At 49.8% G+C, this 12708-nt stretch overlaps 1 protein-coding gene across 5 annotated transcripts in view; it reads left to right on the plus strand.

The window, feature by feature from the left end:
• STAT1 (signal transducer and activator of transcription 1) overlaps positions 1–12708 on the plus strand; it is a 543237-nt gene that overhangs the window by 336596 nt on the left and 193933 nt on the right. For all 5 annotated transcript variants that reach the window (XR_014979978.1, XM_085648786.1, XM_085648787.1 and 2 more), the window contains exon 18: positions 12156–12208. Coding sequence is in view for 4 of the 5 variants with exons in the window: in XM_085648786.1 (XP_085504912.1) it covers positions 12156–12208 (53 nt within the window). In the remaining variant the exon portion in view is untranslated. The remainder of the gene's footprint in view (positions 1–12155; positions 12209–12708) is intronic.

A 12708-nucleotide genomic window follows, 5' to 3' on the forward strand; every position in this document is an offset into this window, starting at 1 on the left:
ATAACTGTATCCACCATGCCCCAAATCTAGGGGGCCTAACAGTGTCAAACTTACTGTATGCGGACGATTTAATATTGATTAGTCGAACTCCAGTCGGCCTTCAACATCTTATAAGCACCACAAGCAGCTTTTCAGACAGAAATGGGCTAGAGATAAACTTGGAGAAGACAAAAGGGATGATTTTGAACCGAAAGAAAACACGGCAATCTCAATGGGAACTTCGGAGTAAACTGCTGGAGGTGGTTGACGAGTACAAATATCTGGGTATAATTTTTGACAGAAAGGGATCATTTGGACAACAGAAAGCAACGATCATAGCAAGAGGGACTGCACTGGCCGTAGCATTAAGCAAGGAGGGTGTGGTCTGGGGAGCCAAGATGGTGGACGCACTTTAAGAGTGCTCCCGGACCCCTCCGCCCGTAATCCTAAACGTAACCGAGCCATCTGGGTCTGATTGCTGCAGTCCACTTACTGCGGCATCTCCGGCGGGACCGTTGATGTCCAGAACCTCAATCCGTGATCCGGCCGGCTGTTCCTCGCGGCCAAGAAGGGGACTCCTTCCTCTTGATTGCAGCCCGGGCTGACACCGGGGTACTCCGTCTGGCTTAACATCGGCTGCTGTGGTGCTTGGGGAAGTCTACTGGCCTGGGGAGGCGTCCGCCCCCCCCGTACCTCCTGGTTTCCCGGCTGACAAAGGAAGAGGCGGCCCTGATACGAGGTGTCCCGGCGGCCTGCTCCGTGGTCAGCATTTCCTGCCTGTATTTTGGCCTTTGCCCCACGGCCTGGCTGCAGCTGCGGCTGTCGTACCAGATAGCGGAGGGGGCTGGAGGAGGACGTCCGCCCCCTCATTTGCAACGTGCGGCCTTGTGGACCTGGAAGCCTGGCTCGCGACGGTGCACGTCTCTTTTGCCCTCGCCACACTGGTCCTCCTGTCGGAGCTGGGAGGTGCGGGCTCGGTCTATCTCGGGGCCGCGGCCTTGTCATTGGTCGCGCTCCTGTTTGTTCCTTGCCCCCCCTCCCCCCCTTCAGCTGCTGCAGCGGGGAAACTGGTAAGCGGTGCTTGCTGCCCCCTGAGCGACGAGCGGCCCGTGATCGGCAGGGGGCCTGATATCCAGACGTCGAGGCGGTGGGGGGACCTCCCGGCTGATGATGCGCCTCAGGGATTGCCGGCCTGCGGGGATCTCTGTTCTTTTCCTCCCGCCTCCTGGCTAATTCGGCAGCCTACCCTCTGGCCTGGTCTCCGCTTATGCCCTGAGTCACACCCCTCCCATTGCCCCCCCCCCCCTCTTCCCCCCCTGGCGTGGGAAGCAGGCGGAAGTGGGGACCGGTCGGGATTCTTCCATTCCCCCCCTCTGGACCACGCATTACCTAAATCGACTCCCCCAGGCCCTATAGACACTCTGTAGGAGCGCTTCATGTTATGCGGCGATCCCTGGGCTGGGGGCAGTTTTGGAGAGGCATCGGCCGCATAGCTCGAGCGGCGGAGGGCCCGCGATCGTGACTGTCCGCTATTTGCCTGGCCCCCCGGTCTACCGCCACTTCCTTGACATAGGCGGGGGGGGAGGGGAGCCACTCCCGGTCTTGCCACATACCTGTCCGCTGCTCCACCCCTGCCTGAGACTCCGTTCTTTTGTGGCCACGACCTTGACATCCGGGGCCCTCGGCTGCAACCATCGAGCGGCACCCGGCAGAGAGGGAGGGCCTCCACCGGGGGGCCCCCATCCTGTGTGACCTGGGTCTCCTGGTGGCCATTCTGGGATGGGGGCTCGGGATCAGCCTCCCTCCATACATTGTTGCTCACTGGAGTCGGGATCCGCAGGGGTTGGGTCGGATGTTGGCTTCTCTGCTCCTGGCTTGTGTAGGCATTCTGGGGCCATTGTGAGTGGCGACGGGCCTGATCGTGCCTCTCCTTTGGTCTCGATACTTCTTCCACTTGACTTTGGTTTGCCTGAAAGGGACTACCAACCCCTACTGCGGGGACTAGCGGCGAGGGGGCGGGAACCTGCCGTTCCAGGAGGTGTCAACATGGGCAGGACTGACAGGTCGGCAAAGGCCCCTACCACCCAAGCCAAGATGGACTGCTTTACCACCCCGGACAGGGGGCGACTGGCGGTCCCACTGAACAAGTAACTCCACCGTCCGCAGATTTATCCATTATCCTACAGGCCATCCACACTTCGCAAACATCGGTGGAGGGCAAGATCGTGGAGGTGCGAGCAGACATGACCCTCATCAGGCAGGACCTCCGAAATGCGATCGGATCAAGGAGACTGAGACCCGAATCTCCACGGTAGAGGATGACGTCCAGCAACTGAAGGGACAGGTGGCCCGTCTCCAATCGCATACCCAGGAGTTACATCGCCGTGCGGAGGATGCGGAAAATAGGTCCCGGCGTAACAACCTCCGACTGGTGGGCTTTCCGGAGGGAGTACAGCAGGGCCGCGCGGCGGACTTCATGGACAAGTGGATATGATCATGGGTCCCTGAGGGCTCCCTCTCCCCTTGGTTCGCGATTGAGCGGGCCACAGATCCCTTGCCCCTAAGCCACCGCCGGGCGCTCCTCCCCGACCAGTCATAATGCAAATTCTTAATTTCAAAGATCGTGACACCATCCTGGCTGAAGCTTGCAAGCTGCGGCGGCTCGACTACGAAAACCATGCCATCATGATCTTCCCGGTTTATACCCATGAGGTCCAGGGTCAGCGCCGGTCCTTTAGCAAGGTTAAGCAGAAATTGAAGGCGCTCAACATCCAATACCGGCTCCTCTTTCCGGCGCGCCTGAGAGTGGTATTCGCTAACAAAACCTTGTTTTTTGATTCTCCTACCGAGGCCTGGGCCTGGGCGACAGAGGAGCACCCCCTGCGGACCGGTGGTCAAACTTCACCTCTGGGGGGGGGCAAGCAGTGGACCCACCCATCCCACGCCCCTCAGCCACACGCCACCGCGCCCGCAGGCGCTGCGGGTCGAGACAGGCCCGGTCGGACTCGCCGCCTTGCCGCTCCCGACAACAAATGCCACTCTCTGGTGAGTCTTCGGCCAGGAGGCACTCTGCCTCTTCCGGCTGCTTGGAACGCAGAGGTGCTTCGCCCGGGCCTTCTCCTATTGAACTTCCAGATACAGACCTCTCACGTAGCCCGATGCTCCTGAGGGATCCTGCCTGATCCCGTCCCTGCCTGCCGGGCATGGCTCCGCATCCGGAGACTGTACTCAGACTCACATTATTTTCTCTTTCCCGATGGACTAGTTTATGTATATCCTGTCAAGAGGAGGGGTCCTCTACTATCCCAAGCGTTTTAGTTTGGTCCTGCTTCAATTGTTTGTTAGGGCGACAGATGCTTCTGTTCCTGAAGTGTAGGGTGGGGGTTGGGGGCTGGGGGTGGGGGTTTGGGGGTTGACCGTTGTCCCGTGTTTTTCTGTTTAGTTTGTTTTTTGTTTTGTTTTTAGTTTTGCCGCACCAGCACTCACAAGACCCCTTGACTTGCACCCAGTAGGGCACGCAGATCGGACCTCCCCTTTCGGACTCCTAGTCACACTGCCACACCTGCTACCATGTCTGACATGCCTTTAATAGGCACCTCCCTGCGCATCATGTCCTGGAACGTTAATGGCCTCTTGAGCCGCTTCAAACGCACAGCTGTTTTACGATATGCACAGCGCCTTGGGGTGGACATTTTACTCTTACAAGAAACACATCTGATGGGTAATCACTGCCCCTTCTTAGCGCGCTATGGCTTTGACAGGACTTGGCATTCTGGGTTCACTCGGGGTTCCCGAGGGGTGGCGATCCGTGTGAAACGCTCCCTTCCCCTTGTGACTGTGCAGACGACTCTCGATGCCCAGGGCACTCTCGTAGCCCTCAGTGGCACACTGAACGGTAAACCGCTCAATCTTGTGTCACTTTACTCTCCTCCCTCAATGCTGACGGCGACCCTAGCCAAATCTGTTGACCTTCTGGCGTCCTTACCCCTGGGTCCCACAGTCCTTGGGGGCGATTTTAATGCGGTCTCATCACCTGACCTCGATACGACTGGTCCCCCGTCCCCTAATAGAATTGCGCAGGCAAAACAGCTGACGTGGTCCTCAGCATTGGACCTATGCGATGCCTGGTGCGTATGGCACCCGCATTCTAAGCAATTTACACACACTTCGGCCACTCCCCTGTGATGGTTCGCATGGTCCCTCCCCCCGCCTCTACCCGGCAAACATGGAGGCTAAATGCTTGGTTCCTTCAGGACAGGTAATTTCGGAGGGTGGTGGGGCAGGAACTCAAACAATATTTTCTTTTTAACGTGGGGTCCGTTTCCTCCCCAGGTACCCTGTGGGAGGCGGGCAAGGCCACGATTAGAGGGGTCGCCAAGGGCCAAACTCAAGATCCAGTGACAAGCCCAATTGGAATAAATCACTTTGCGGGAGGTGCAGGCTCTGCTCCTTGAACGTGCCTCTGCCCGATCCCCAGATGCTTCCGATACGAGACTTCTAGGCCGGCTCCGGTCAGAGATTAAGCAGCTGTCACTGGATGCGGCCGAACTCCTTTGGCGGTCCTCCGTAGCTAGGGTATACGTTTGGGGCAATAAGAATGGATCGCTCCTTCACCGCCTTGCCACGTACCCAAGGGCGAACTGTATAATTCCCGAGATTTTGGCTCCAGACGGATCGAAGTGCCATGCCCCAATGGAGATGGCCCATGCCTTTGCCACCTACTATCGCCAATTATACAAGGCTCGAGCTCCAACCCTTTCTCTTGCTGACCTGCTGGAGGTGGGGGGTGGCGGCCTTTCGAGTGTAGATCCGGCAACTCAAGCTGATCTAGATCGCCCCATTACCCGTGCGGAGATCGGTGAAGCGATCGCTCTTGTTTGCTCCAGTAAGACACCAGGCCATGATGGCCTTCCTCAAGAATATTATGCACTCTATCGGGACGTTCTCACCCCTCACCTTGCTGAATTGTTTTGCGAAGCTGTGAAGACAGACTCCTTACCTCGGGAGACGGACATAGCCACCATTGTGGTTCTTCCTAAATCCCAGCCGCCCTCGTCACGGTGCGCAGACTATCACCCTATTTCCCTCATTAATACTGAGGTCAAATTGTTTGCCACAATCCTCGCCCAGCGGCTCAAACCCCACCTGCCTACGTTAGTTCATCCCGACTAATGCGGGTTCATGCCCTTATGTGGCACCCGGCATTGTCTTCGCAGACTTCATTCCGCCTTGGCCCACCGTCCTCTACTATCCCCGTACCTAGCGATTCTCCTGGTAGATTTCGAGAAGGCCTTTGATTCGGTGGACTGGGGGTTTCTTCAAGATGTTCTTGGCAAGATGGGACTCGGTTCCCGCTTCCGGGCCATGGTCAAGGTTCTTTATGCCCTCCCGCGGGCTTGTGTCCTGGTAAATGGGGTTCTGTCGGAGCCCTTCTCGATTTGCATGGGAACAAGGCAGGGTTGCCCCCTTTCCCCCCTGCTCTCTGCTCTGGTGATGGAGCCCTTGGCGTCCCTGATGCGGTCATGTGAACAAGTGCGGGAATGGGAGTGGCCCAACACCGAGCCAGACAAAATCGCCCTTTACGCGGACGATGTCCTCATCTACTTAGCTGACCCCGCCCGGTCTGGCCCACATTGTCTCTGTATTTAGCATTCCTTCGAACTGGCCTCTGGCCTTCGGTTATTCCTGATAAATCGGTTCTGGTTCCCCTCCACCTCTCCCGTGAATGCTTCGATTGGTAATCGGATATACCTCTTCGCCGTCAGTCTTTCAAATACCTGGGGATCTGGGTGACCCTATTACCCGAGCTTAGCTGGGCCCTCAATGTCACTCCCCTGGTGAAACGGGCCTAGGCGGACCTCCAGAAGTGGCAATCACTGCCCCTTAACCCCATGGGGAGGGTGGCCCTTTTAACAATGATGGTACTTCCCCGCTTCCTTTACATGCTTCAGAACACCCCTGTGTGTTTCCCCAGGGCCTGGTTCCGTGAGCTGGACAGCATGGCCAGCAAGTTCCTGTGGGGGAGAGGTAGGTCCCGGTTGACGCTAAATACCTGTAGGATCCCCTCGTTCGACGGGGGTCTAGGAATGACTCACATTTACTTATATTACCTTGCCACGCGACTTCTCTCCATACACGACTGGTTCAGTGGAAGGTGGTCCAATCCAGCTTACAGGCTCGAGCTGGGGGAGCTGGGCCTCGCAAAGTTTCAATCCATGCTGTACGGGGCCCCGATTCCTTCCTGCCTACCGGAGGTGACGCGCTCTGTGTTAAGGGCCTGGCGGGCGGCACTGCGGCACACTATATGGACACACACACTGGCCCAATGGACACCCCTGTGGCGCGGGACTTGGCTCAAAGAGGTTAATGAGCTTCAGGGCTTTAGGGCTTGGGACCTTATAGGTATTTCGCATTTGGGAGATGTATGGGCGGGAGACTACATGCGCTCCTTTGACGACCTTCAGGCCAGATTCTCCCTGCACCAATCACAATTTTATAGGTACCTACGACTGTGGCACGACCTACATTCACAACTTACAACAGGTATACGGCTTCCTCATCACAGCCCGCCTGAAGCTCAGATTATGTTCCGGGACCTGGGGAAGGGTGGCATTTCCCGCATTTATCGTACACTGATCAACAATACCCCTACTTCCCTAGACTGTCTGCGTGCACAATGGGAGGACTGGGTGAGCCCCTTGGAAGAGGAGGAATGGCGTGACGCCCTTATGGCTCCCAGAACGGTCACTGCATCTGCGAGACTGCGCTTGGTGCAACTCTACTACTTACACATCACATACCTCACTCCGGTGGCCCTTCATTGGGCGGGGCTCAGTCCGACCTCAGCCTGTACCAGGTGCAGCCATGACCCAGCTGACTTCCTTCATATGGTATGGACCTGCCCCATCTGGCGTGGTTCTGGAGGGACATTGAGGAAGAACCCACCGAAATCATAGGGTGGGAGGTCCCCCATGACCCAAATCACACGATCCTGGGTATCACTGATGGGTTGGATGGGTCTCGTAATGAGAAATTGTTTTTTACTACAGCTATGGTGGTAGCCAAGAGAGACATTGTGGCTTCCTGGAAATGCCCTGAACCCCGGAGCGTGGGGCGATGGCGGACTGGTGTGGACTGGTGCGCCACACAGGAGAAAGTCATGTATGTGGCACGTGGGTGCCCCAAAAATATCGCAGAGTCTGGGGAAAATGGTTCGGGGGAGGTCTAATCCTAAAGGTATTTTCGAATTTCATTCTATTTTGTTTTATTAATGTATGGATACTGGGGAGCGCAAATTTGTGTACGTTATCCTATATTATTATGGTGTGGTACTGATTGGTTGGTGCATTCCTTTTATAAATCAATAAACATTTGTTTATAAAAAGTTTAAAAAAGCATTAAGCAAAAAATAACAGGCCCAGATCTAACGCCTCTATTAGAAGTTTTTCGAGCAAAATTGCTTCCAACCATCACTTATGGAAGTGAATGTATGAGAGGAAGGGAGGAGACAGTTATTGACAAAACTGTCGAAAACAATTCGAATAATTTTTAACCTCCCTCAGTATATCTCTCCAGCGCAGCTAGGCTAGAATTTGGTCTTCAAAAACAGCAAGGAGCACGTAAGGGTGCTTACATAAAGTGCTGGTAAAAAATAAAGAGAGCAGAGAGGGGTTCTATGACCTCATACTTATGGAAAGAGCTGAACAAGAACAAAGACAGCCCTGCTTCGGTCTATCTACAATCAGCAATAAACTCTCTAGCCCTCCAAGATCTTTGGGATATCAACGGGCCGCAAAAAACTTTTAAACAATTGGTAAATAAAGCAGTAAAGTCATTATCTCTGGAAGAAGATAAATCTGCCCTGACCAAGAGGGCCCATGGGTGGTTTGTTATTCAGAGTTATACAAGGCCCGCGCCACAAGTCTACTTGGGAACAGGATTCTCAAAGACCACGAAGGAATCATATTTGAAATTGAGGATGAGGGTTTTACAGGTAAACCAGCATCTCCCTCCTTGGCAACAGTTAGAAACAACTACGAACTACAGAATTTGTGGCGATTCCAAAGAGGATATTCTCCACTTGCTGTGTAGCTGCAAGGGCCTAGACAAAGAGCGCAAGCGGCTATTAAAACCATTCTGGAACAAGAGAGGGATTCGAACACGCAGGCAAGTATTAAAAGCCTGTTTTGATGGAAGAGACATTCAGCTAACATGCAGACTAGTCAATTTCATAAACATGGCAAAAGTTATGTTAAACTCAACTGGTATTTAACAGAGTAAATATAGAGGGCCATATTCAAGAGGCAGAAGCTCCATAACCTAAACTGCTACATATTGTTTCTAAATATCATAATCCGATTTCCCCCCCCCCCCCCTCCCTCCACCCCCCACTGTTATACTTGAATAGAACGAAGGGCATTGCACTCTGGATATAGACTAAGAATACAACATGCAGCCCACATGCCCTAACAAAAGAAAACACTTAATTTAAAAAAAACTCCGGCAAGTCGCCCAAGGCCACACCCTCTTCACTACCACTCTGCAAACACGCCTGCTAGCCTTGAGGCTCCCCTGGTGATCCCCAATGTTTAAAAAGTGGGTGCCAGGGGTGGGGTGGGGGTGGACGGTTCTGGGAGGGGGGGGGGAGCTGGGCAGCTCCCTCCCTTTTTTATTTAAATCATTTTTTTTTATAAAAGGGGCAGGCCCCAGGGGCTGAAATCGGTACGGGAGCTTTTTTATTTAATAAAATAAAAAAGGGGCAGGCCCCAGGGGATGGGGTCCCCGGGGCCGAAATAGGCCTGGGAAGGGGGCTGTGCTGCCCCCCCCCCCTCCCTTTTTTATTGTTAAAAAAATTAAGAAAGGGCAGGCCCCGAGGGATGGAGTCTCTGTGGCCGAAATAGGCCCAGTAGAGGGCCGCCCTGCTCCCCTCCCTTTTAAAAGAAAAAAAGAAATGAAAGGCCGGGCCATGGGGATGGGGTCCCTGAGACTGTAATCTGCCTGGGAAGGGGGCTATGGGGCACCCACTTCCCATTTCATAAAAGACTGACCCAGGGGATGCTGAGGGTTTTAGGGGGCCAACAAGTCCTCCAATAAGTCCCAGACAGCGGGATTGCTGAGATGACTTGGAGGGCTTCAGAAACTAAAATGGACTTATTCCCCCAACCAGTAGTGGTGTAAGTTTCTGTAAATCCATAGCTTAATATACAACAAACCAATCAAAATATATGATATTCATCATTACAATTTTATTATCAAAAGTTATTAATTTTAAAATCAAAAAAAGGAAAAACAAATGATTGATGACTCCTTGAGATGAAAACTATTCTATATGTAAACTAGCTCATCATACATCTTCATCTTATCAACATGTTAAAACAGTTACGTTTTCACTATCATGAACAATAAAGTTCAAAAGAATTTAAAGCCTTAAAACGTGGCTAATTCATGGTAGAATAGTACCAACGTGCATTTCGGCGACAGAAGCACCTTCAACAGGAAAGCCATACTCAAAATGCACCTATGATGATGATAAAAAACAACAAAAAATCCGCTTGGCTAAGCCAGTAGTAATAAAATGTTTTTTTTCTTTCCTTATCCCCCACCATGTGAAAGAATAAATAATTTTTGGAATAATCCTGTAGTTTATTTAATGTCGTGCCACTGTACATATTAAGAGAAAATAGAAACGAAAATATAGTGCTACTATCAAACCCTATATCAAGTGCAAGCAATAGCAAATACGCTAGAAATAGAGTCAAGATACCCAGGAAACAACACCAAGATGTGTCAATAACAACAGAGAGATCATACTTTATTTACAATAGGGTCCGATCGATGGAAAATAAAGATAAGTCCCAACTGACTTAAGTTTTAGGTGGGTAGTTTGAAACTATTGGTAGAAATTGAGAAGCTCCGCTATTTACTAGAGCAAAAGTTATAAACTCAAATTCGGACAAAACCACAGAGGTGGTTTTGTAATTATTCCAAGCAAAATGGTATTATTCTGTGGATAAAGCACGTGTGTGTCCTTACAAAGGAAGGGCAGGGCCACTGTAAAAGTAATGGAAAATGTGGGTTTAGGTTACAGACCTTGAAGACGTCCGGGTACGGGGGATTTTTGAGATGGAGTAAATTAAGACTTAATAAGTGTGAGCCAGAAGACCTGGCGGCGGATAGGAAAGAGAGAAGAAAAAGGATGCATAAAGAAAGAAGAAATCTCCATCAGGGAACACATTGCTCTTCTTTCCAGATTTTACAATAGCTGTACAGGCGGCCAGGAAAGAGTAACTCCAAGTCAAGAAACGTGCAAAAAGCAGAAATATCTTATGCCATACTTTATCCAACTCGATTAAAAATAATGCATCAAGGCCAAGAAAAGATGTTCCAAACACCAAAAGCAGGTATGGATTACACAGACATGCTAATAGCTGTCAACAAGCAAAAACGACAACATACTGAAGCGGACTTAAAGGACGGTTCAGATTGCCAGCTCATAAGGCCAGGTACAAGGAATACTACACCGGAAAGGACGACAACCATGCGATTGTTGACAAACTGGAAAACTGTTGTAGGTGCTGAACAGTGCAGATAGCAACATGTTAAATAAAGATAAGAAGGCTGATTATATGAAACGAGAGCTCATGATCTGCCCCTCACTAAGCGGAGGTGTGAGATGGAACTCTGGCGTGCCCCCCACAGTGGGTATGCTCTGAACTGTTAACTACCGGATGGCATGGATCTTCAACACTACAGTGCTAATAGACACATGGATAAGTGTTGTTTTGTTTTACGGTAACTTCTCCAGAATGTTTGGGATGCGGGAGTGGGCGATTATATTGTTAGCCACTGATGGCCATATTCATAGACTACATGATAATAATGCACACACAGAAGCTAGACTGAACACGCATATAATTATGTACTGTACACGAATGAATGCATAGTCGAGTCCGAACTGCGCCAGTGCAACTGATTACCTGTAACGTGAGAGGCCTGAAAAACCCTAGAAAAATTTGACAAGTGTTGGCATACCTGGATAAGCGGGCACCTCATCTGATCACCATACAAACTGCACAGCCAAATCCATTCCTGAATGAATCCGAACAATCGAATTATAATATAAATCTTCAACTTTTTCCACATTTTACTCCATTTCTTTTCACCTTTGTTTTCCTTAATTTCATCAATTCATTTTACTCATTCTCATGTTTGTACGGTGTTTTTCATAAAGACACAGGAGAATTACACTTTTTCACATGTCACGACTTTATTACAAAATCACCCAATGCATTTCGGGATATTCCCTTCATCAGGGGTATCTAGGATACAAAAGAATCGGTAGACAACCATCAGCGTAGTTATTACACTCTTCATTAGATAAACTTAAATGCATCCGTTTCACTTCACTGCTGAAAAACTGCCTGCGTATATATCAAATATCTGGGAATATGGATCCACTGGGACCCAGCTGAGGTGATCAGAGTTCAGAGCAAATTATGGGGTGATGAATGATCAATTGTAAGAGCAAATCAGCAGATGGATTCAGATGCAATTGTCCTTGGTGGACAGAGTGTCCATCATGAAGATGGTTGTGCTGCCCAAATTCTTATAGCTGTACAATAATATTCGAATAACCACACCAAACCAAGTTTTTAATATGGTAAAAGCTTGCATGATCAGGTTAATTTGGACTAGGAAGCAGCCACAAATTGATTGGAAGACATTAACACTACCGTACGTACAGGGGGGGTTTGCAGGAGTATGCAGAGCATGTGATTCTACAGCACTACATGCCATGAACAGATGCTTACAGGCTAAGTAACAGAATCCTTTCGCATCAAGCTCCTTCTAGTAGACATTTAGTTTCTTATTATGACTGAGAATCCTGCAGATGCTGACCTTAGACCACAGTCTTAGGTTCAACAGTTGTGAAGCTATGTCCATGAAGGACTGATGGGGGTGATTGCTCTGTTGACATTATGCATTCTAGACTTGACCACTCTTATGTTTTCTGTAGTTCAAGAAATTGATAGCAGTAAACGTGTTGTCTAACACTTATCTCATTTTATCACAAGTATTCCCCCAATCTAAAATGTATGCATTCTTAACTGTAGTTGAGTATATGCCATATGAATCTTATGCTTGCCTTGTGCATTTTTATCTCTTGCTTTGCACAGGTCCGAATTCCATTAGCGATGATGGCCTTGTTCCTTGGACAAGATTCTGTAAAGTAAGTTAACGCTGTGCTTATTTCAGCAAAGATGTACGCAATTATCTTGGTATTGCAGTGTGGCATGTTTTGTGTTTTTAAATGTTTCTAGAAGTAATACCATTTGGAGTGAATGTGCTGTGTGAATCAGCTGAAATTGTGACTAGTGATTGTGAACAAACATCCAAAGGGAATTTGCTGTGTTAATTAAATTGCACATGCCTATGTTTTGCATTTTTAATTGTAATCTTTTGTCTCTTAACATAAACTTGCTCATGCTGTTCGTGGAATTACAATGCCCTCTGTGTGTAGTAGGGAGAATTAATTATTAAATGATTATAGCCATGTGGGTACCTGTTGTATCTATTTTGTAAAAATTTGAAAAACCTGTTAACTACATAGGAACCGAACAATTGGGTTGGTCTTGCTTGTTCCACTTTCGCTCATAATGAAAATAACCTTGGCGGATTCTTGTCACTTCTAAAATGTGAGGTGTCCTATTTTCCCTGATCCTGATATTA

Source organism: Triturus cristatus, chromosome 3_2, assembly GCF_964204655.1.
Source record: "Triturus cristatus chromosome 3_2, aTriCri1.1, whole genome shotgun sequence".
Taxonomy (NCBI): Eukaryota; Metazoa; Chordata; class Amphibia; order Caudata; family Salamandridae; genus Triturus; species Triturus cristatus.